Below are 22,272 nucleotides of genomic sequence, written 5' to 3' on the forward strand. Positions count from 1 at the left end.
CCATGGTTCCAAGACCCCCCCCTGAGCTCTGGTGAGACGTAGTTTAAAGAAAGTAATTCTAGGCCTCTTCCCTTGCTAAAGAAACCTATTAAATACCATCTCATAATTCTGAAACTCCTTTTGGTAAGGGTTATGGGCAACATTTGTATTTGTATATTTGGGGAAAATCATGTTTTTCAATAAAGCCACTCATACCACTACTAGAGACAGAGGTAAATGATTCCAAGTATCTAATAATTTGGTGACCAAATATGGAAGGGAAGTTGAACCGACATAGGTCATCAAGAACAGAGGGAATAGCTATATATAGGGAATGAGTAGTTACTTTAAAAGATTGTGCTATTAGGGGGTTACATTGAAGGGTTTGTCAACCAGAGGGATCACCTCAGATTTATCTAAATTAACCTTAGATCCAGTGAAGGTACCAAATCGGTTGATTAGATCAATAATAGAGGGAATTGATGTTTCAGGCCTAGACACAAATAACACCATGTCGTCGGTGAAAAAAGTGCCAATTTAACCTCAATGGGGCCTACAGTAATACCAGTAAAAAGTGTATCCTGTCTAAGTGCAATTGTGAAAGGCTCCAGGGCCAGAGCAAACAAATGGGAAGAAGAGGGCATTCTTGTCTGGTTCCCAGGAGTGGATTGGCCATAGATTTCACCGGGACTTTCACCGGTGGGCCGGACCATGTTGGGGGCCACTAAAAATCTTTTTTTTCTGTTTTATTTTAAAAAAAATTTAAACCGTCTCCCGGCCAGCGATGATCGGGAGGCGGCTCGGCATCAGCTAATGTTCATTGAGCTGTAGAGAGGCCCGCCTCCAATCAGTTCAGACCAGTCAGCAGCCTCTCAGTGGTGCCGGCTGCCTGGGGCTTCACTATCACCTTTTTTACCTTTTTCGTGTAATGCCGTGGGGATGGTCCTTGGCTGGATTATTTTGGGGTGCCTTGCGCCTCGGACGTGAACCCTTTAATGTTAGGGACGCCGGTATAGAGGAGCCTTGACTTTGGCCCGGTGCTTAATCATATATTTGCAAATGTATGCTACTGATACCTCTGAATTTCTATTATCATGTAGGGCTCAAGTATTTTTGTTGATATTGCTGCAGTGTGCTGGAGAGAATATTCCTTTTTTTATGTGGTTCAGTGTAAACCCCGCCCTTTACAAGCATCTGTGCTATATCATTAAGCTGATGTGAGCGACCACCATACTTTTTATTTGCAGTTCTGAGAGGCATGAAGGGAACCAGCATTGGGAGTAGGTGCTGGTCCATATAGTGCCATTTGGAGGTTTCTGGGGTACCTCCAAGGTGAGTCAGCTCTCATCTTATACATTATGCAGTACATTAATTTGTAATTATATGACCCAGAGTGGGTGCTACTATTCGGTAGCAATAATTATTTTGGGGTGAGCCTTTGGGCATGGGACCCCCGGAGTTGCTCTGGCTGGGCCTTTTTCAGGGCATCACCACTTAATTCACATAGATACTTTTTCATCACCTTTCTATTTGTTTGTTTATTATTTTTGTAATTTTAATTCATTTTCATTATATTAACACTGATTGTTTATCTTTACACATCTATACTTTACACTTCATTATCACCTTTTTTCCCTTTTGTGTTGCCCTGGGGATGGTCCTTGGCTGGATTATTTTGGGGTGCCTTGCGCCTCGGACGTGAACCCCTTAATGTTAGTAACGATGGCATAGAGGAGCCTTGACGTTGGCCCGGCGCTTAATCATATATTTGCAAATGTATGCTACTAATACCTCTGAATTTCTATTATCATGTAGGATTCAAGTATATTTGTTGAAATTGCTGCAGTGTGCTGGAGGGAATATTCCTTTTTTTCTGCGGTTCAGTGTAAACCCTGCCCTTTACAAGCACATGTGCTCAGGGCTGGCCCTAGCCCAAATTTTTTGGTAAGCGAGTATATGTTTTGGCAACCCCCTATGAAGTGCCCCTTTTACAGTGACCCCAGTAGTGGTCCCCCCAGTAGTAGTCCCCCTATGCAGTGCCCCTCTGTAGTGGCACCCCCTATGCAGTGCCCCTTATATAGTGCACCCAGTAGTGGTCCCCCCAGTGCAGTGCCCCTTGTGTCCCCAGTAATAAGCAACTTATATAGTGCCCCTATGCAGTGCCCCCAATAGTGGTAACCCCTATGCTGTGCCCCTTATATAGTGCCCCCAGTAGTAGTCCCCCCCATGCAGTGCCCCCAGTAGTGGTACCCCTTATGCAGTGCCCTTTAAACAGTGTCCCCAGTTGTAGTTCCCCCCTATGCAGTACCCCCAGTATTGCCCTTTATATAGTGCCCCCAGTAGTGGTCCCACGATGCAGTGCCCCCAGTGGTAGTCCCCCCCTTGTAGTGCCCCTAGTAGTAGTCCCCCAGTGGAGGTTCCCCCCCCTATGCAGTGCCCCCAGTAATAGCCAACCCCTTGTAGTGCCCCTGGTAGTAGTCCTCCCTTGTAGTAGTCCCCCTCTTGTTGTACCCCCAGTGGAGGTTCCTCCCCCCTATGCAGTGCCCCCAGTAGTAGCCACCACCTTGTAGTTCCCCTGGTAGTAGTCCCCCCCCTTGTTGTGCCCCCAGTGGAGGTTCCCCCCTATGCAGTGCCCCCAGTAGTAGCCACCCCCTTGTAGTGCCCCTAGTAGTAGTCCCCCCCGAGTAGACACATGTCATAATAAAAAAAAACCACACCTGAATCCCTGCTCCGTCTCCTGCTCCCGCCGCCGCGATCTGCTCCTCAGTCCGTCCTCCAAGGCCGTGCCACTCTGCATTATGGGAGAGATATCATGACGTCATGATGTCTCTCCCATTACCCACTGCCGGAGCTGGAAGATGGAGCGGCTCCGGCAGTGGGTGCAGCAGCTAATGAGAGTCTGACAGACTCTCATTGGCTGCTAATTAGAACAAACACACAGCTGCCAGTACTGTGTTTGTCACTGTGTAGTGCTGACCGAATTCTGTCCGGTCAGCACTACACGCACGGTGCAGCTGTGTCACAGAGACACAGGACCTCATTCAGAGTCGATCGCTTGCTGCAAGTGATCGTTCTGAATGAGGGTGGCTGCTTACTTTTTTAAGTGCCACCTCCTGGTCGATCGCTAGGCTGTGGGTTACCACCCACAGCTCTTGTGATCGACCAGGGTGATGGTCGCAATGGTCAAGACCATCGCGACCAACGGGGCTTGCAACGAGACCCTAAGGTTGGGTCTCGTCAACCGCAAGCCCCAGGGAGCTTCCTGCTCTGATCGAGCAGGAAGCTCCCCACTGACATCATGGCTGATGACAGTGGGGCCACCCCCAAACGGCAAGCGTTCTGTAGGGAACGCCTCCGTTTGGCCGGTCATGCCCCCTGCCCGCCTCCCAAATGGGGTGAGCTGTCGCATCATCGACAGCTTGCCCCCTTTGGTGCGAGACCCGTAGCAACGGAGCGCCCGTCGCTGATGTCAGTGGGGCCGCCCCCAAATGGCAAGAGTTCCGTCGGGAACGCCTCCATTTGGCCGGCCGCGCCCCCTACCCGCCTCCCAAATGGGGCAAGCTGTCACTCACCATCGACAGCTTGCCCCCTTTAGTGCGAGACCCGTAGCGATGGAGCGCCTATCGTTAGCCGGGTCTCGCGCATGTGCACGTCGGAGCCAGCTCCGACGTGCGCATGCCCAGTGGGGAATCATCGACCCGGTTGCGAGCGCTCAGCGCTTGCGACCGGGTCTGAGTTACCCCCAATGTTTCTATTAGGTCTATTTACTAAAGTAAATTTGCAGGATATCCCCCCAAAACACCCGTTTTAGGACGTGTCTCACAGGCATAGGAAGTTGCTGAGGAGCAGCAACACCCATGAGTAGGGACAGGATATATAGATAGATGGAAGCGGCAACTGATGGTCTGACACAGAGCTCTCCACTAGTACAGAGCCGGATTAAGGGGGGGGCAAAGTGGGCAAGTAACCCCGGGCCCCCCTCTCACAAGGGGGCCCCCTGGACCTGTAGAAAACTTTGTGGTCGGCTCCAACATAATAGTTATTTAGACACTGAATGGTCCATCTGCCCATCCAAATAGGCAAAAATAAAAAAAATATTAAGCCGCCCAACACCCCCCTAACCGCTGTCACTTGGTCTGGTCCGGCAGTCTTGTACTGGCCTGGGCTTATGACTGGCGTGTGACGCGCGACGTCATCACGCTGCTCCCTCCAGGCACCGGCTCTTCCCTGCTGTCGCGGCCTGAGAAGAGCAACACTGGGACTGCAGTCCGACTCCCCAGCCAGGGCAGGGAGCACAAAGTAACTGGCTCCCGCGTGTACTGTCAGTTACAGCACAGCAACTGCAGGCCTGCAGCACCATCACCTCTCCCATTACAAACACACTCCCTTGCAGTTCCACTGGCAACGCAGCAACCAACAGACAGTTTGGTAAGTAAGTCAGCTTATTTTTCCTTTTGCTGCTACTTCCAATTATATACTATATAAAAATGAGTATAAGCAGAGTGGATGTTGTGTGTGTGTGTGTGTGTACATATATATGTGTGTATGTATATGTGTGTGTGTATATATATATATATATATATATAGTGTGTATGTATATATGAGTGTGTGTGTATGTATGCATGCATGTATATATATAATGTATGTGTGTGTCTGTATGTATATATATATATATATATATATATATATATGAGTGTGTATATGTATGTGTGTTTATATATATATCTATGTGTGTGTGTGTATATGTATGTGTGTTTATATATATATATATCTATGTATGTGTGTGTGTGTATATATATCTGTGTATGTGTATATATATATATATATATAATGTGTGTGTGTGTGTGTATATGTGTGTATATATATATATATATATATATATATATATGCACACACATATACTCATATATATATATATCTATCTATACACACACACATACATATATGCACACACATATATATACACATACACACATATATATATGCACACATATATATACACATACACACTTATATATATGCACACACATATACATATATATATGTACACATATATATATATACAGTTCCACAATACCGGCACTCAATTCCGTTCAAAGACAGCTGGCCCTGGTGCCATCCCTCCCGGGCAGTGACGCAAGTACACAACTCAGGTGTATATAGGAATATCGTGGGCGGCACTCAAAGGACTTCAATATTTGAATAGTAAAACAGGAGACACTACTCCAAGCGTAGCTTAATGTTTCAGTTGCTTTATCAACTTTCGTCAGATGAAAGTTGATAAAGCAACCGAAACGTTAAGCTACGCTTGGAGTAGTGTCTCCTGTTTTACTATTCAAATATTGAAGTCCTTTGAGTGCCGCCCACCATATTCCTGTGTGTGTGTATATATATATATATATATATATATAATCTATATCTTTTTTTTTTTTAAGCCATCCACAGGGGTCGGGTTGAGGGGGGAGAGGAGGTAAGAGATGATTGGGAGGGAGGGTCCCCCAGAGATATCAGTGTACCGGGATTTGTATTGCCAGTCCTGGCCCTGTATGCAGTAAACTATGCAGGGCTGTGAGTGCGCTGCAGTAAGGAAGCCTCTTTCTTCCCTGAGGCCTCCCGGCTGAGACTCCGCCCCTTTGCCTCCGTTAAGCCCCGTCCCTTTCCCCCACTCTACCCTGTGTTTAGCCTTCTCCTCCCCTAGTCTCCACCCACCACCCAGTCCTCTTCTCTCCCTGGTGTCCCCTGTCTGTGTAGGGCAGCCTGTCTCTCTCCTCCTCCGAGCTCTGCAGTGACAGTCTGCTGAGACCAGGACACCATGATCTTCCTGCTGAGGTAAGTACAGTGGATGAGAAGGTGTATGGTGTATATTAATACAGTCTGGGGGTGGGGCGCATTAATGTTATCTGTGGGGGTACTGTTAATGGGATGGGGGGTGTATTAATATTATGGGGAGTATATTACTACCATCTGGGTGGTGGGGTGGGAGTGCAGATATATTATGGGGGGTACATTACTGGCATCTGGGTGGTGGTGCAGTAATATTATGGGGGGATATTACTGCCTTCTAGGTGGTGGGGTGCAGTAATATTATGGGTGGTATATTATTGCCATCTGGGTGATGAGGAGGGGGTGTAGTAATACTGGGCCTGATTCAGAGGTGGATGGATTTGCAGTAGCAGCTTGATGCTAATGCTGCGGTCGGTAGGCACCTTATTGAGACACCCACCGGCCGCAAAACAAATCCGCCAATGCCCACATGAAGACGCACCATCAATTGAACATCAACTGCACCATCAGACATTAGAGCAACCTTATGGTTGCTCAGAATGTCTGCAGCGGTGCCAGTGAAACTGCGCCCGACACCAACACGCCCATCGCCATTTACGTCCCCGCCCAGGAACACCTATTGAAATTGCATAGATCTCCGTGCAATTCCAATATGCGTCCCCCGTTGGTAACCATAGCTGCACCCACCTCGGAATCAGGCTCACTATGTGGGGTGAGGGGTATAGTAATACCATTTGGGAGCATATACGGCAGAACATACACCCACACACACATTATATGGTAACAAAATACATATTAGGGAGAGAGTGAGAGAGAGATAATTAATCTGCCTACCTCTGTAATAGGGCCCTCTGTTTGATGTGCCCCGGGCCCCCTATAGCCTTAATCCGGCCCTGCACTAGTATATGGTAATGGTAGCTTCTCAGGTGTCGGGATGAGGTGCCATGTATTGAACAGCCTTGGCGGTACACTCCGGGTACATTTTTACAGACCTAAGTGGGGTGAATATATTGTGGGCGATGGAGGATGTGCCCCTTCAGTGCTGGCGCCCGGTGGCAGGTGCCTCCATTGTCTCCCATAGTTCTGCCCCTGGTAAAATGTATTTTTACTTAGTACACACAAAAAATAATATAAATTTTATTTTTTTAGACATTTCACCCTCAGCTCTACTTGGACTAAGCCCGTCCCTGCAAGTAGTGACACACTTGCATGACAGGCAGTGTACTGACGTCTGTCATAGTAAGCAGAATGGCCCGCAGAGGATTTCTTAACATCACAAGATGAGACCATTCTTGTCTTGTGAGACAGAGCTCCCCTTACGATGGGGGGGAGGTTAGGAAGCCCCCTCTCACCTACTGAATAGATACTGTGCACATGCGCAGGGTGTCTATTCACTGGAGAGGGAGACTGGCTGTGACAAAATCAAGGGGAGTGGGTCGCGGCCACGAAATTTTACATGGCACGCCCCTTATCATAAGGACCCGCCTCTTTTCCCGTTTGCTCGCCTTGGGCTCTCGCAAAAGTCCGTAGGTTGCACTCTTTCAGTACAGTTCCCAATCCGTCCCTGCTGGTTCCTCTATGTATTTGAAATGAGGTAGAGCTATGATCCCCCACAAGCTATCTGCACTGTAGCTCCACATAAAGGGAATGTAAAATAGAAAGAAATTTCTCTGGGAAACCAAACCTCAGCATAGACTCAAATACATGATCCCATGTCACAGGAGCAAACGCTTTTTCAGTGCCAAGTGATAACGCGAGAGTGAGGTCAGGCGTTACAGGGGAAGTAAGCGTTTGAATAATGGATAGCATCTTCCTAATATGCGTAACTAAATGGAGTTGCCAAACAAAACTAGTTTGATCCTCTACAATTATATTAGTAAGAATATTTGGTGAGACGTTCCACCAAAATTTTAGTAAGCAATTTATAAACTGCATTTAGCAATGAGATTGGTCTGTATGCACCCGGACGCTCTGGATCTCTCCCTGGCTTGGGTAATAATTTAAGGACTGACAATTTAAAATACTTAGGTAGGAATTGGGTGGATGGGCTCTGATTAAAGGCAGAGACCAAGGTTTTCTCGATCTTGGAATGTAAAATACGATAGCACTCACCACTTATGCCATCTTACCAACCAAAAATGATTGAATAGCTATAGAGAGTTCAAAACGGGTAATGGGGGAAATGAGTGCCTCTGCCTATTTGGCTGAAATCTGAGGTAGGGAGACATGTTTCCAAAAGTTCAATTTATTATCAGTATGTAGAGAATTTTGGGAGTACAGAGTCAAATAAAAATGCTTAAGGACCCCTAACACTTCCCTTCCTGTGGAGATCCTGGTACTATCGGGCTGTTCAAAAGCGACAATAGTAACTGAGCTCCTGTCACTGTGAAGGAGGGAAGAATTTGCTCCTGGTTGGTGAAAATAAAGGTATCCCATGCAGATTCTAACATGTTACGGAACTGGTGAGAGTTAGACAGCTATGCTGGGGAGGGCCGCATTCTGGGTCTGATTCAGAGCCGGTCACTAGATGCGATCGCTCGCACGATGTGTATGCAAATTGCGTAGGCCGTGCTGTCGCACAGCAATGTATCAGCACGTCCAGTATTTCTTAGAGAGCGATCACATAGTGTATGCAGACACCCACCAGCCTGTTTTAAGACGCCCACTTGTGCACGTCATGTCCAGGAAGTGTATGCAACCATCGGTACATCGGATGCTATCGCAGCGCTTGAGGTTGACCATACCCTGTTGCAAGCACTGCGAGCACTTCAGTGTAAAAAACAAGCCAGGTGACGTGTACTATGATGCTGTCTTTTCATTATGCACACCTCTAAAACGCCATTGAGATGCTCAGGCACGCCTGTGTTTGTACCTCCACTCACCCGTTTTTAATGGCCAGCCCCTGTTACCACCTACAAACAGCTTCCCCTGTCACTCACTCTGCTGGGCTGTCTATGTGCAGCGAGCGAAGGCATTGTGAGCTTTCACTAAGGTATGCACATGCGCACTTCTCTAATTATGCACATGCGCACTGTGATGCATACACATGCGCACAATGCATACAATCGGCAGCAGCGAGAATATGCATCTTAGCGGGCGGGTCTGAATCAGGCCCTCTGTACAGGCCATGTGAGGATTTAAGTGGCAAAGTAGCACACTTAAGGGCATAGTCAGACAAGCAAATTGGTTCAATATCAGCACTGACCACAATAGGCAGGAGGGAGTCGGACACCATACTCTATTCTAGATAGTGTACCACGGGCTGCGGAGAGACAGGAATATTGTCTATTAGGAGGATGCAAAACCCTCCAGATATCAGCCAGGTGTAGCTACTGTGACATAAAGGGGATACCCACTGGTTCCTGGCACTCTGGATCTGATTTAGATTGTTGCCATTTTAGAGGAGGCTGATATGTTAAATCACCACCTAATATTAAATGGGATCTGTGTGTACATAGCGCTTAGAGAGCTGGCGTTGGAAAAAAAAACCTTAACATATATGTTTGGGGAAATCTCCCCTCCAGATCAACCACATTAGAATGAATAATATATTGCAATGACTTCCGCGGAAGTATTACAACAGCCCATGTCTTTGAACTGTAGGTGGCAGAAGATAGAACACAAAATTGTAACATATTACATTTCTAAACTTATTTTGGAAGAAGATGAGTTTCCTGTAAAGGGAAACATCACTTTGTAAATTTTTAAGATAGGCAAATAATTAATAGGCGAATTTATGCCATTTATATTTCATGAGGCTACATTAAGATTAGTCATGAGGTATTAAAAAAGCATACAAATACAGTACAGAGATAATTCCACCACAACCAACATAATGAGTTACCCCCCAGAAGGAGACTCAAAGACTGCAAGTCCAAAAAGAAATAAAAAATTACCAGGACACCTTTTGCGATAAACATCATAGGCTCCTAAAGGCCATGATGGGAACAAAGACTTTTAGAAAATCATACATAACAACAGTGCCCCTAATATAGAGCAAACAGCAATTGCATATATAACATATGGGGGAGGTAAAATAAGGGAAGGGAGGAGGGAAGGCAGAAACAAAGCAACAACACTCAGAAATACCATCAACACACTGCAGTATCAGATGTAGATGTCAGCAGACTTGGTCAACGGGTAAATATGTCCCTGCAGGATATTGAAAATAAGATTCATCAAATGGTGAGATGTGAAGTCCCAAAGAGAGTTCAGGACACTGGTAAGGTTGTCTCAGAACGCGAGGGATCATCCTGAGGGTGGGCTTGGGCTACTACTTCCAGAAACGCAGTAGTAAAATCAACAGGGACCGACTCACCAAAGTAGTGCGACCTTCTGACCATCTTGGATTAATTTAGCACAGATGGGTGAAAACTGCCTTCTAGCCTTAGACAATTCTATTGAATAATCCTGAAATATGTTAAGGTGTTGTCCCTCCCATTCCAGACAAGCCACTTTTCTGGAAGCCATCCATAAAGTTGAATTATGCAGGAAAATCAGGCTGCGAAAAATCATAACCCTGGGTCTGGTAAACAGGTCATCTTGCGTTGGACTGATGCAGGGTGCTCTTTCAACAACCATATTGGCACAGACCTCAGAGACTTCTAGGAGAGCAGGCAAAATGTTGGTGAGAAATCTCTATAAAGGCACTCCACTCAGGTTTTCATGAAGTCCTACTAAATGTAAATTGTTCCTTCTGGAACAGTTTTCCAGATCGTCTAGTTTATTGCTGATCTGATTATGGGTCTCACAAATAGAGGCAAATAGAGGCAATGTCGACCTTGGATGAAAGTTGGGAGATCTGTAACTTGAGCTCCTGAACAGCTTCTGTGAGCTGCTTAGCCTGATGCAGGAAGAGAGCACGCATGGTGTCCTGTATAGCCTTCACCATGTCCTCATAAGTAAGAGGATCTGGGATGGGCCTCTGTGAATGCTGACCAGCATTACCTGAGGAGACAGCACTGGTGCTGACTGTTGGGGAACCAACCGCAGGACGTTTTTTGTACAACAATAACTTATCAGTATTTCAAGTATTCTAGTCCACATTTCTCTAGAAACATGACCAATGACTGTGACGTAATTCCCTTGGTAAGCACATTAGCAGGATTGTTCTCACTAACTATGAAACACAGCGACAGATCCCTTTTTCCTTCAAATCACATCTATTGTCACATTTAATATTGATTAATAATATTGAACAACCAATCAGCACCTAATTGTCATTTTTCAAACACAGCCTGTAAGATAACAGTTAGGAGCTGAGTGGTTGGTCGTTTATCACTCTGCACTTTATCACTTTCCAGAGCTTCATACATCTGCCTCAAATTCTCTTTAAGGTGAATAGCATCCTAGGCATTTTTTGGATTTCCACTCACACAAGTAATTTCTTGACTTTGGGCCTGATTCGGCAAAGATCGCAACTGCAATTACGCACGCAAACGGCCGATTGTTGTGTTCTGTGCATGCATTACAGTGTGCATGTGCGAACCAGCCACTGCGATCGGGACTGCAATTGCAGTGACTATGCAGACCCATCGCAGAGTGACTGACAGGAAGTACAATTTGGGGGGTGGTGACGGGGGGTGGTCGGCGAAACGCAGGCGTGCTAGTATGTTTGAACACCGTTGCAGGGGTGTACATAAATTAGGCACTGCGATGCCTTACGCACCTTGAGTACTCACTGCATGCGATGAGGTTAGCAATTTCTGAGTAAGGTCAGAGCTTGTGCAAGTGTGCATGAGGCTGCGATTGTACTTGATGTTACCAATTGTTTTGCAGTCTTGCTAAGTATTACGGATGTGTGTAAGGTAAGGTTGCTGTGCTGCATAGTGATCTCAGTGGATTAGCATATCTTCACAGTGAGACTGTGTGTGTAATCGTTATTGCATTCGCAGTTGCGATCTGTACTGAATCAGGCCCTTTGTCTCTTCTATACTTTAGGGTTCACAGAATGTGATAGTTGAAAGTCCTTAAAGTATTTCCACTGTTCTTTTCTGTGGTTGGATGTTCACGCTGGTAGCTTCTGGTTCAGGTATGTCTCCAACTGCTGGCATATTCCGTAACACATACTTGTTCTGCAATTCCAATCCCACCTTGTATTAAAGTAATGCTGTCTCTTGTAACATGACATACCTTAATTTTACATGCTTTTTAGTCTTTGGATTCCAAAATCTGTAACCTTTACTTACTTGGCAATATCCTGGCATGATGTATTTTATGGACTTTGTATCCAGCTAATGTCTTTTTTCTTTGGTGATGTGTGCATATGCAGTACATCCCAAAACTCTGAGATGTTTGATACTTGGTTTTCATCCAGAATATGCCTGTATTGGTGTCTTTTCTTTTAAGGCAACTGTGGCAGCATGATTTTTCAGATAAACTGCCATAGATACTGTTTCCCGCCAATAACACTTGTTTAAACTGGCATCTTTTAACATACATCTGACTCTCTCCATTAAGGTACAATTTGCATGCTCACTTACACCATTCTAAATTTTGCATGTATACAATGATTAGTTGATGTTCAATACCATGTTTGTTCAGGAAGATTTTCACATCTCTGTTGAAGTATTCTCAGACCTTAAGACATTAGTTTGTGACCTGTTCATCACTTCAATCTTCTCTTTGATTAAATAAATTTGTGTCATTATGTGAAATCATTGATGAATGTCATGAAGTATCTGTATCCACTAATCAACTTAACCTCCATCGGACTACACACATCTGTATGCACCAATTTAGGGGTGCCGCAGCTCTGCTTGCTGATTATGGAAATGGACAATGGATTTGTCTACCTGTTACACAGCTTTCATACATGGGTTTTTCTATGTCAGTCACTGATATTCTTATAACTATTCCATCAAGTAGTTTCTGGATAAGTACTAAGGAATCTATATTTGAACCTCTATACACTCCTGCCTATACCTTCTAATGTCCTGCCTATATCTTCTAAGGATGATGCTATTTTGCATACGCAATCATACAGTAAATAAAGACTCTAGACCTAGAACATGTGGTTCCAAAGCACAAAGTATTATTCAAGTAAAAGTACAGTCAGTTACACGCTATGATCTGTGTACAATTTAGCGCAAAGGAATTATACAGACCCAAGTACAGTATATATATGCAGCACTTCTGGACCAGATGTAGGCATCAGCAAGAAACCCCCGTCAATCAGCATTCAGCAAGAAGACTAAAAACCCAGGGTCAGATCACACATATTTATACCCCCCAGAAATAGACAACACAATAGAGAAGTTTGTTGCTAATACCATTGGTCCTAAGGGAGAGTGCATATGTTACAAGGAATCTAACAAGTTGGTTCAAATAGACACAGTCCAGCCTCTAACTTGGTCTCTGGTTTCCCGCCTCATGCAAACATTCACAGAAATACATTTTGCTGCTTTAAATCTCTTCGGTTCATAAGTTGAGAATGCATGTTGCGATCTTCACACCGATGATACCGGAATGCTGTTGAAAGAATGCAGATCAGTACAATACCAGACATGACGTACTTATCATGTATTAAGCCTTAGCTACCAAATAACCTTTATTTCACAGTAATTGTAATAAATGAACATACTTAAATCTTATACCTTAGAGCTTATGAAACCTTTTATATGAATATGTAATGTGTGAGTATTTGGAGTTTGATATAAAGATGCTAGTTAACCTGGGGCAGATGCGTGCGCATGAAGCTAATAAACAGTGTCTTACGCATTCGCTAATATGCGACTAGTTAACAGCGCAATTGTGTGTATTAATGCGTGTATGAGACATAGTGAAAGATGCAATCGCATGGTGCTAATGGTAATATCGCCATATGTACTTAAGTGTGAGTTTACATAAAATGGCGCTTGGGCGGCCATTCGCAAAGTGGCGTCTTGCGATCTCAATTCCTAAAATGGCGTCTTGCGGCCAGTCGCAAGATGGCATCTTTACAATCTAATTTTAAGCTGATCTTGTCTCAGCCAATTATCCAGCTTCGACAGTCCACCCTTTGATAGCGAACAACATGCTATCACAATCTGATTTTAAAATTTAATTTAGGCTTACATTTATATATTAATTAGTATTATTATGGGATGGCGCAAGGTGGTTCTTAATCCATCAATAATGTGTCCCTGAGTGGGGACATAAAACTACTATTATACGCACACAGTCATGTGAAAGATGTGGGGATACACCAGTCCTATAAAGGCAGTCTTGAGGGGAAATTGAGACTTTACATTATCTGAGGTGTTTCAAAATAACATTTCAATAATACTCTCTATGCATGTCTAAATACAATACATTAAATGATGATATTTCCTAGTTCAGGGTTGTAATGCAGTTCTATATTTACCTTGGTATTCATATTGTCATTACTGACCACCATCATAATTTCGTTCTTTCGTTTTACTCTATTTTTACATTTTCCACACTTCAACACAATAGGAACACACCGGACACATATGCCAATTATTATGATGACAATCAGTATAAGGATCAAGAATTTGCCTATGCTGGCGATTACTTCCTGGACCCATTCCCCTAGACCTGAGAACCATTTCACTGGGTTCAACCATGAGACCCATCCTTCTATCTTCTCCCCTACTTCAGCCACTGAAGCATTATGGTTCTTACGAAATTCCCATTTTAGCTGCAGAATTTCATCCATCTTCCGGTCTGTCACCTCCTTGGGGTCGCTGGTATCATTGGTGACATAGGTGCAACATTTTACTCCAAATTGGATGGCCAAAGTTATGCAATACCCTCCAGTAACAGCAGTTAAATAATTTAACACTAGCCTGTGTTGCACCAGTTCTTTCTTGTACGCTTGCAATTCTCTCCCTGTATACCTGAATGTGTCATCGTACATCTCGGTAATATTATCTATCAATTTAGCAAGTTCCTGAATATATCTAAAATTGAATGTACCCCGAGCGATCCTGGTGGGATCCAGTGTGACTGAAACTTGAAAGTAAGTTGTCTCACTAATTGCGTGTAAAGATATGGTGATGGTGTGTTTTTATGTATACCAAGCATTTCAACATGTGTGAGGGTCATAACTTCTGGGACTACTCTTCCCAGGTAACACAAACCTTCGGAACTCGGGGAGAGCCACTTATACGCTTTTCTTCCACATATAAAATATACATTATCAGGGAGAACATAAGGAATGTTATGCATCATTATCATTAAGCACATTTCCCTTGCAAACAATCCTATTTCTGGGTCTTCCATCTGGTACATGCAAGTCTCTGGCTGTATTATTTTAGCACAATAACCATCTGGCATCTTACCAATAATTTCTTTTATGGAGCTCAATGTATACCGGTACCTAAAATGTCTCCCACTAGATTTAATTGAGCGTAACAGATCATGATTTATGGACTCATTAACAGCTCTTTGTGAGAAGGTCATCGTCTGATTATTCCCTGTCACTTCCCAACTCCTGGGTTTATTGGCGTTGGTTATGTTTAAACACAAAAGTGATCTATCTACTTGGAATTGATAGAGTTTGAAATAAGGTGTTTTGGATGAGAGGAATTTTTCATCCAATGTTTTCCCTTTTTGTAATTCTAAAATTTCCATGATATTCAGCGGAAATGGCACCAACCCTACATTATGCTGTCCCTGTGGCACATGTGAACACACCCAGCAATCAATTTGATTTAATACTTTGCCTACCATGCTATGATAATCCTCTAAAGGATACCCACCCCAGTACGGGTTATATTTAGGCTGGCACCGTTGAATACAGTTCTCATCAACTAGGGACCCACAAAGCTCACAAATACAGGAATCTTCAGACGATAAACTTCCACACCATCCCCGAGTATCCGGAATAACAGCTCTCTTAACAATAACAGTACTAAGATTGGTCAGACACTCCCCTGATTGGCATAGCACTCCTCCTGACTCCACTCCGTCAGCACTGCCATCAGCTCCCATCTCCTCAATCGGTCCCCCGTCACAGAAACCGGATATCCCAGAACTAAGCAGGATGGTGAACACTCTAAAAGAGAATATGAAAATGAACACAGCAGGCCCATCCATTGCCACAACAAGACCGCAAAATGGCATCCTGCAATCTCATTTCCTAAAATGGCGTCTTGCGGCCAGTTGCAAGATGGCGTCTTTACAATCTAATTTTAAGCTGATCTTGTCTCAGCCAATTATCCAGCTTCGACAGTACATATTAAAGGTGACCTAACCTTCTATGCCAGAGTTACATACACTGTGAACTGGAGGCCATCCTCACATAACACTGTTGTGAGTCAAGGACATATCAATGATGGCACAGAGTAGCTGTTGCTTATACAGTCCCTCGTTTGTTCTGTACAAAGCACTTTTCTTTTACAAACTGTACTCTGTTGCCTCTATGCTCTAGGTTTGTCCCCATATCTGGTACATATAGCAAATTTTGGATTTTTTAAATTTTAATCTCTATTTTTAAGTGAGTAGTGACTGTTCCAACATCTATAGCTGTAAGCACTTAATTTCCTATTCCTTTGTTTATTATAGGATCATACATGTTCAATGTAGTAAACCACTCTTTATGACAACTGAAATGTCTTGTAGCACCTGAGTCAATTTACAAGCAATCACTTCTGTCACTGTCGGTGACACTCAAAGCTGACTCATCTTTGCTGCTGCACTTTTTATTTTGTGTAGCATTCAGATTTTTGTTTACATTAATATGCTTTGTCTCCTATTTTATGACATACTGTACATAGCACTTGTGTTTTCTGGACTTCTCACTATTTTCAGCATATAACTCAACTGACACATTCTTGGAACTGTAGCAGTTTTGTTCTGACAATTTCTGTAGTTAACTTCTAATGCTGTGTTAGCTTCTAATGCTACTATGAGGAAATCAAATTCAGACGTTAAGTTCAGTAGCATTGCAATTTCAATCTCCTTGTCATCAACCTGGACTCCTACACATGTTACCTGCTGGGATATGGACATCATTTTGTTAATATAGTCACTTATATATGTGCATTTACTCAACATGATATTATACAGTATACATCTCAGATTAATTGTCATCAGAACCCTATCCTCATATGCTGCCTACAAGGGTATTTAGATGTCTTTAGCTGACCTTTTTCCCATGAATAACAGAATAAATGTGCTGTTTAACACTTAAGGCTATTGTTCCCATGGCTCTCTCTATATCGTCTGGGCTTGGATAGTCACCTGGATCAACTAATTTTCCACAATCTTTCACGCTATAGTTGCATTTCCATTGCAAACTTCCATTTGGTGTAATTCTCTCAATGTTTCAGCTTGTGCAGTTGTGCAATCTTGCTGATTTGGCTTCCCTGGTTAATTTTAGTAACACACTGTACTGACACTCTGTGCTTCTAGCATTTAGGTGCCTGGTGTTTGTGCGGCTGGACCCATAACCTGTTGATATGAATGTGCTATTGGCAGTAGAATGCAGAGTATAATAGCAACACCAGTGGCGTCCAGATACAGTACGAGATTCAATGAAGTGTAGTAGAAGTTGTATGTACTGCCATACTCACAGTTATATACTTGGAATGGAGCGGAGCTTGAGTGGAACATTCAGAGCACCAACTGGTGATGTATAAAGGTAGTGGTGCAGGCATCTAATAGATATATGCAGGATAATGCAGGCCATATGCAGGATACTCAGCAGGGTCTGTGCAGCTAAGTGGAACACATCCATATTCCATTGTGGTACTCATACACTTTGAGAAGATGGTGTTTCGCATGTGTGGCCATCTTTCTAGTAGAATTCTTTATGTATGGAGCATTCATGGAGGTAGTGCACTCCATATTTCAACAAGCAAAAATACATTGGTCCCCCTACTCCCAAATTTGTAACAATCCCCAGACCTCTCATCCTGGGCTGATGGGAAAATAGGAAGAAAAAATTACTTGGGTTCTATTAGCTAGAATCTGATTGGTTGCTATGGGCATCATCTCTATCTCCTAAAACTCTCACTTTAGTAAGTATACCCCGAAGTTCCAACTAGCCAGCCCTGGCATGATGGCACTTGTGGAACTACAAGTGCTAGTATCTGTGGCTTAAGTTCATCCCAGATGCCCGGAGGCAAGTTATAATTTGGTGCCCCCCCATCACAGCCGCTGACACTGTAATGTAGAAATTTGCGCTGTAGATAGATGAAGGCGGCAGGTTTGATACTGAGCTCTCCACTAGTGTATGGTGGCTTCTCAGTTGCTGGCAGGTCTGCCGGCAGCTCTGCTGGGCCCTGGTAAAGGGAGGGGGTGTGGCCAAATTGGGGAGGTGTGGTCAGACCTCCTCCTCCCCCCCAAAAAATTACCCTTTTCAGGGCAGCGCGCATCACATGTGTCGGGGTGGGGGCACAATCGCTCCCCCGAGAGGCATATAACGCTGGGAGAGAGATCTGACTGCTGTTGCAGCAGCCTTTCTCCCCAGCCTGGCGCACAGCGTGACAGCAGCATGTGTGCTGGGCTGGGGAGAGAGACTGTTGCAGAAGTAGTCAGTCCTCTCTCCCTGCTGCCCGAACATGACGGCGGTGACTGGGGCGGGGTGGGGGGTTGGGCTGCAGGGGCTGAAGAGGTGCTGAACAGCCGCCAGGTGATATACCAACCCTGGAAGCCCAAACAAGAAGAATCCCAACTGGGCAGGTAAGTCAGCTAACCCTACCCTTCTCCCCCAACCCTAACCCTCCCTTGGTGGTGCCTAACCCTAAGTCCCCCAGTGAAGTGGGCAGAATGGGGAGAATTTCCATGGCGATCGCGGGTCCCCAAGTAGAGGACGGGGTTTAATGACACGATTCACCGTGAATCGTGTCATTTAGCCCCGCCACCTATTTCAATTTAGGTCACGCACGGCAATTTGCCACGAAGGGGGCGGGGCTTAATGACATGACCCGTCAGGCCCCGCCCACATCACAGCCCATCTGCTTGTCCTCCCCAGGCTTCTCCCATGGAGGACAATGAAAAGGTAGGCAACTATGCCTCATAGACATTTGTGCTACCAGCTCAGTGATCTGATCAATCTCCTCCCTGCATCACAACAAACCATGTATGCATACACAAAACTATAACCACATGCTCATCTTTGCACAATCCTTCCACCAGTGCTTGTTTAAAATGGAGGATTCAGCCTAAAATATTATTTTGACTCTGACAGTGGGACTGTGGGCCGATTTAGAGTTGTACATAAACCCAATGGTTTACGCACAAATCCGATGTTTGATCGATGTGCAGGATATTTACTGCGCATGTGCACTTTGGAGGGTAGCGCCGTGAGCCCCTCAGCCCAGCGCAAACACAGGGAGAGTGTGATCAGTGTGATTGCTATCCCCACAGGCAGAGTAGACTGTAGCCCAGCACAAAGCAGCATGTCCTGGGATGCTGACAAGTAAGGGGGAGGGGAGTGGTGTCAGACCTGGGCCCCCACCGTGCCCTTCCAACAAGCCCTGTCCCAGGTAACTAGTACCCACCCTCCCCCTTCTTGGCACCCCTACCCATAGGGACATTTTGGCAGATTGCAAAAGAAAAAGGAAAAACATTTTTTGGGGACACACTTGTATAACAAACACTCTGATGTATTATGTTTAATGTAGAAATGAAAACATATACTTTATTCATTTATCTTATAATAAGGGTTGGAGAGATTACTTTATTAGAGTGGACCCTGTTGCTAATAGCATTGCAGGGAGGCGCAGTCTGTGCAGATGAAAGCATCTGATAAATGAAATACCTGGGATGATTTGTGATTCACAAAGTGCTGTACAATATACAGATAGTATGATACATCTAATTGTACAGTCAGGACCAGACTGATTGAATGATGCACATTTCACCTGTCCAACGGAGGCTTTGTCACATTCAGGCCTCAATCTATGAAATATGTATATAATATCTCCTAATTATCAGTACCAATACTTTATACTATTATATCCAATATTTTTGCCTAATTTGAATAATGTATTGCCATTTATATCTCAAACAATATTATATATTTTGTAATTTTATTATTTAGGGCAATTATAGATTTTAATATTTGTCACTAAGGGAGTGATATCTCCAAACCTTTTTTTAAGATAAATGAATAAATGTTTTCATTTCTACATTAAAACCTAATAATCTTGTTTACACTACAGTGTCCCCAAAAAAAGTTTTTTTTTTTTTACAATCTGCAAATACTTCCTTGGATGTACTTTGCATACCAAAATTTAGGGTTGCAGCACCAACATCATTTAATTCACTACTTTAACATTTTCCTTAAATATATAAAATGATTGTTGGTTATATATTACTATTTTTTTCCTACCTGTTATATTGTAGATTTTCCTGCAAACTTTAAAAAACTCTTACATCCTGTGCGGAATTCTTTTCCAAACCGCTTTCCGCTCCCCTGTTTCCTTACCACGATGGAAATGACAGCTAAACTGGCAAGCCGGCTCACAACTTGGCCTGGCAAAGCCGCATCACATCTAACCACTTTGGGCCAGTATTAGTGATATATATTTTTAATACATTGTGAAGATAAAAGTATTTTGTTTTTTTACGGTGACGAGTCGTCATAAAATGTTTTTACACATTGCCACAAAGGGGCTGTTCACAATAAATAGGTCCCAATATCTTTGATGAATTTTATGTCTGATGAAAGGAACAGATCAAATTCAAACGCCCTATTTTTAAAAGAAAAGTATTTATTCATTATATATTAATTACTTGATGGTGGCAGATTATACATATGGGGTTTATTTACAAAGCACCAGGTTCTAAAACCCTGCACTACCTATCGTGTTTATGCCCGAAATGTAATAGGGTGATTATTTTTACTAGCAAACACAGATGGTAAAAGCAATGCTCTACTAAATTTCTGGCATAAACATGAACGGAAGCACAGGAATATAGAAATAAATCCCATTGTATCAGAATGACTTTTTTTTTTATAAAGATATATCATGATAAGTATATAGAGTTCTTGTAATGTGTATTTTTTAGTATAGTGAGAGAACATAAAATATCAGATTTGCAATTACATAACAAATGTCCTTATATGTCTATAGCGATGGCAGCTTCCCACGTGGATGGGCTCCGCTCTCCTGCACTGCCCCAGCGACGCTAAGGAGGGGAAGACCAGCCAGAATGCATGCTGTAAGGTAGGTGGCTTTCAGCTAATGACACTACTTTTTTTCAATGTATCTAGTTTTTCAGTGTTGTGGAACTATAAAGCACAGCATGTCCTGTCAGAGGCCAAGCTGGAACTCCAAAATACCTGTAGAGCCATAGGTTACATGGGCAGTTTCGCCATTCCTGGTACCTGAATGCACTTAAAGAAATGGGCACTGCTCATACAGCTTGTACTGTGTGCTTGTGCCCATGTACCGCCAGCTGTGCTCCTCATGGGCTTCTACCATTGCATTATACCAGTGGGCCCTCCATGCCCCAGTTCCACACTGCCCCTCATATTTTTAATTTTTTTTTACTATTTGAACTTGCCTCTGTGTGCCGGCCTGGCCCCACCCCACACAGTATGGGAGACTGGGTACTGTAGCATTCACTTGCTCTGGGTGGGAACCACACTCCACCTCTGGTCACAAATAAATCACAAATGGTTTTACATCAGGGACGGGTGACATTTGCTCCCCAGGGCCAGTCCCATGTAAAATGCCTTGGACTGGGTCACTGATATTGCTAATACTAATAGCAAAGCATAGCATGTCAGTTATACTTGGTCAGTTATTGACATCACTTGTCTGTAAAGTAGACTCCAAGCCAAGCACTCAGGCTCAGACTTGTGTACAACCCTCACACGCTCATTCTATATTCCGGGGTGTTTGACAGCATAGAATAGTCTTGTTCTAAGCAAAAAATATATTTTTTAAATCTCTGTGGAAAGTGTTACACACAACTGGCATGCTGAGCGGGTTATTTATGTATATGGGTACATGGCACATTGGAGAGGTGGATGTTAATGGCCACATGTGGGGTTATCTGCTCTTGTAGTTATAGCAGTGATGTATTGCTGGTAATTGTAGGTCCAGATTAATGTTTGTGGGGCCCCAAGAGCAGCTAAGTTGTTGGGGCCCCTACTGATATAGTTTTTTAATAACATTGTCAGTATATCTTATTGACAATTTTAACGTATAAATACTCCTAGTACCCAAAGTGTGTTATACACAGTGTAGTGCCCTCAGTTCCCATTATGCCACACAGAGGGCCTGATTCAGAGCCGAACGCTCTGACCAGAGCGCTCGCTCTGAATCAGGGCCCTACTCCCTAAAAATGGAGCTGCCTCTTGGACGCTCGCGTAGCTGTGGGTTACCACCCACAGCTATAGCGAGCGTCCATGATGATGGTCGCGATGGTCAAGACCATCGGGCTTGCGACGAGACTCTGCGGTAGGGTCTCGCTGCCGCAAGCCCTGGAGTGATTTTGGCTCTATCAGAGCCAAAATCACTCCCACTGACATCACTAGTGATGTCAGTGGGGCCGGACCCAGACGGCAGGCGTTCCCATGGGAACGCCTCTGTCTGGCAGCCACGC

At 44.0% G+C, this 22,272-nt stretch overlaps 1 protein-coding gene across 3 annotated transcripts in view; it reads left to right on the forward strand.

Moving 5' to 3' along the window:
- LOC148517626 (uncharacterized) overlaps positions 1–22,272 on the forward strand; it is a 36,931-nt gene that overhangs the window by 6,881 nt on the left and 7,778 nt on the right. Inside the window, exons 1-2 of one of the 3 annotated variants that reach the window (XM_088478561.1) lie at positions 11,713–11,794; positions 20,793–20,885. In XM_088478561.1, the coding sequence (XP_088334687.1) occupies positions 20,814–20,885 (72 nt within the window). In that variant the 5' untranslated portion in view covers positions 11,713–11,794; positions 20,793–20,813. Of the gene's footprint in view, positions 1–11,712; positions 11,795–20,792; positions 20,886–22,272 lie in introns of those variants that run through there. The other 2 variants (XM_088478560.1, XM_088478562.1) reach the window with 2 other exon arrangements.

This window comes from Taudactylus pleione, unplaced genomic scaffold, assembly GCF_031769625.1.
Source record: "Taudactylus pleione unplaced genomic scaffold, aTauple2 ptg000214l, whole genome shotgun sequence".
NCBI classification, from domain to species: domain Eukaryota; kingdom Metazoa; phylum Chordata; class Amphibia; order Anura; family Myobatrachidae; genus Taudactylus; species Taudactylus pleione.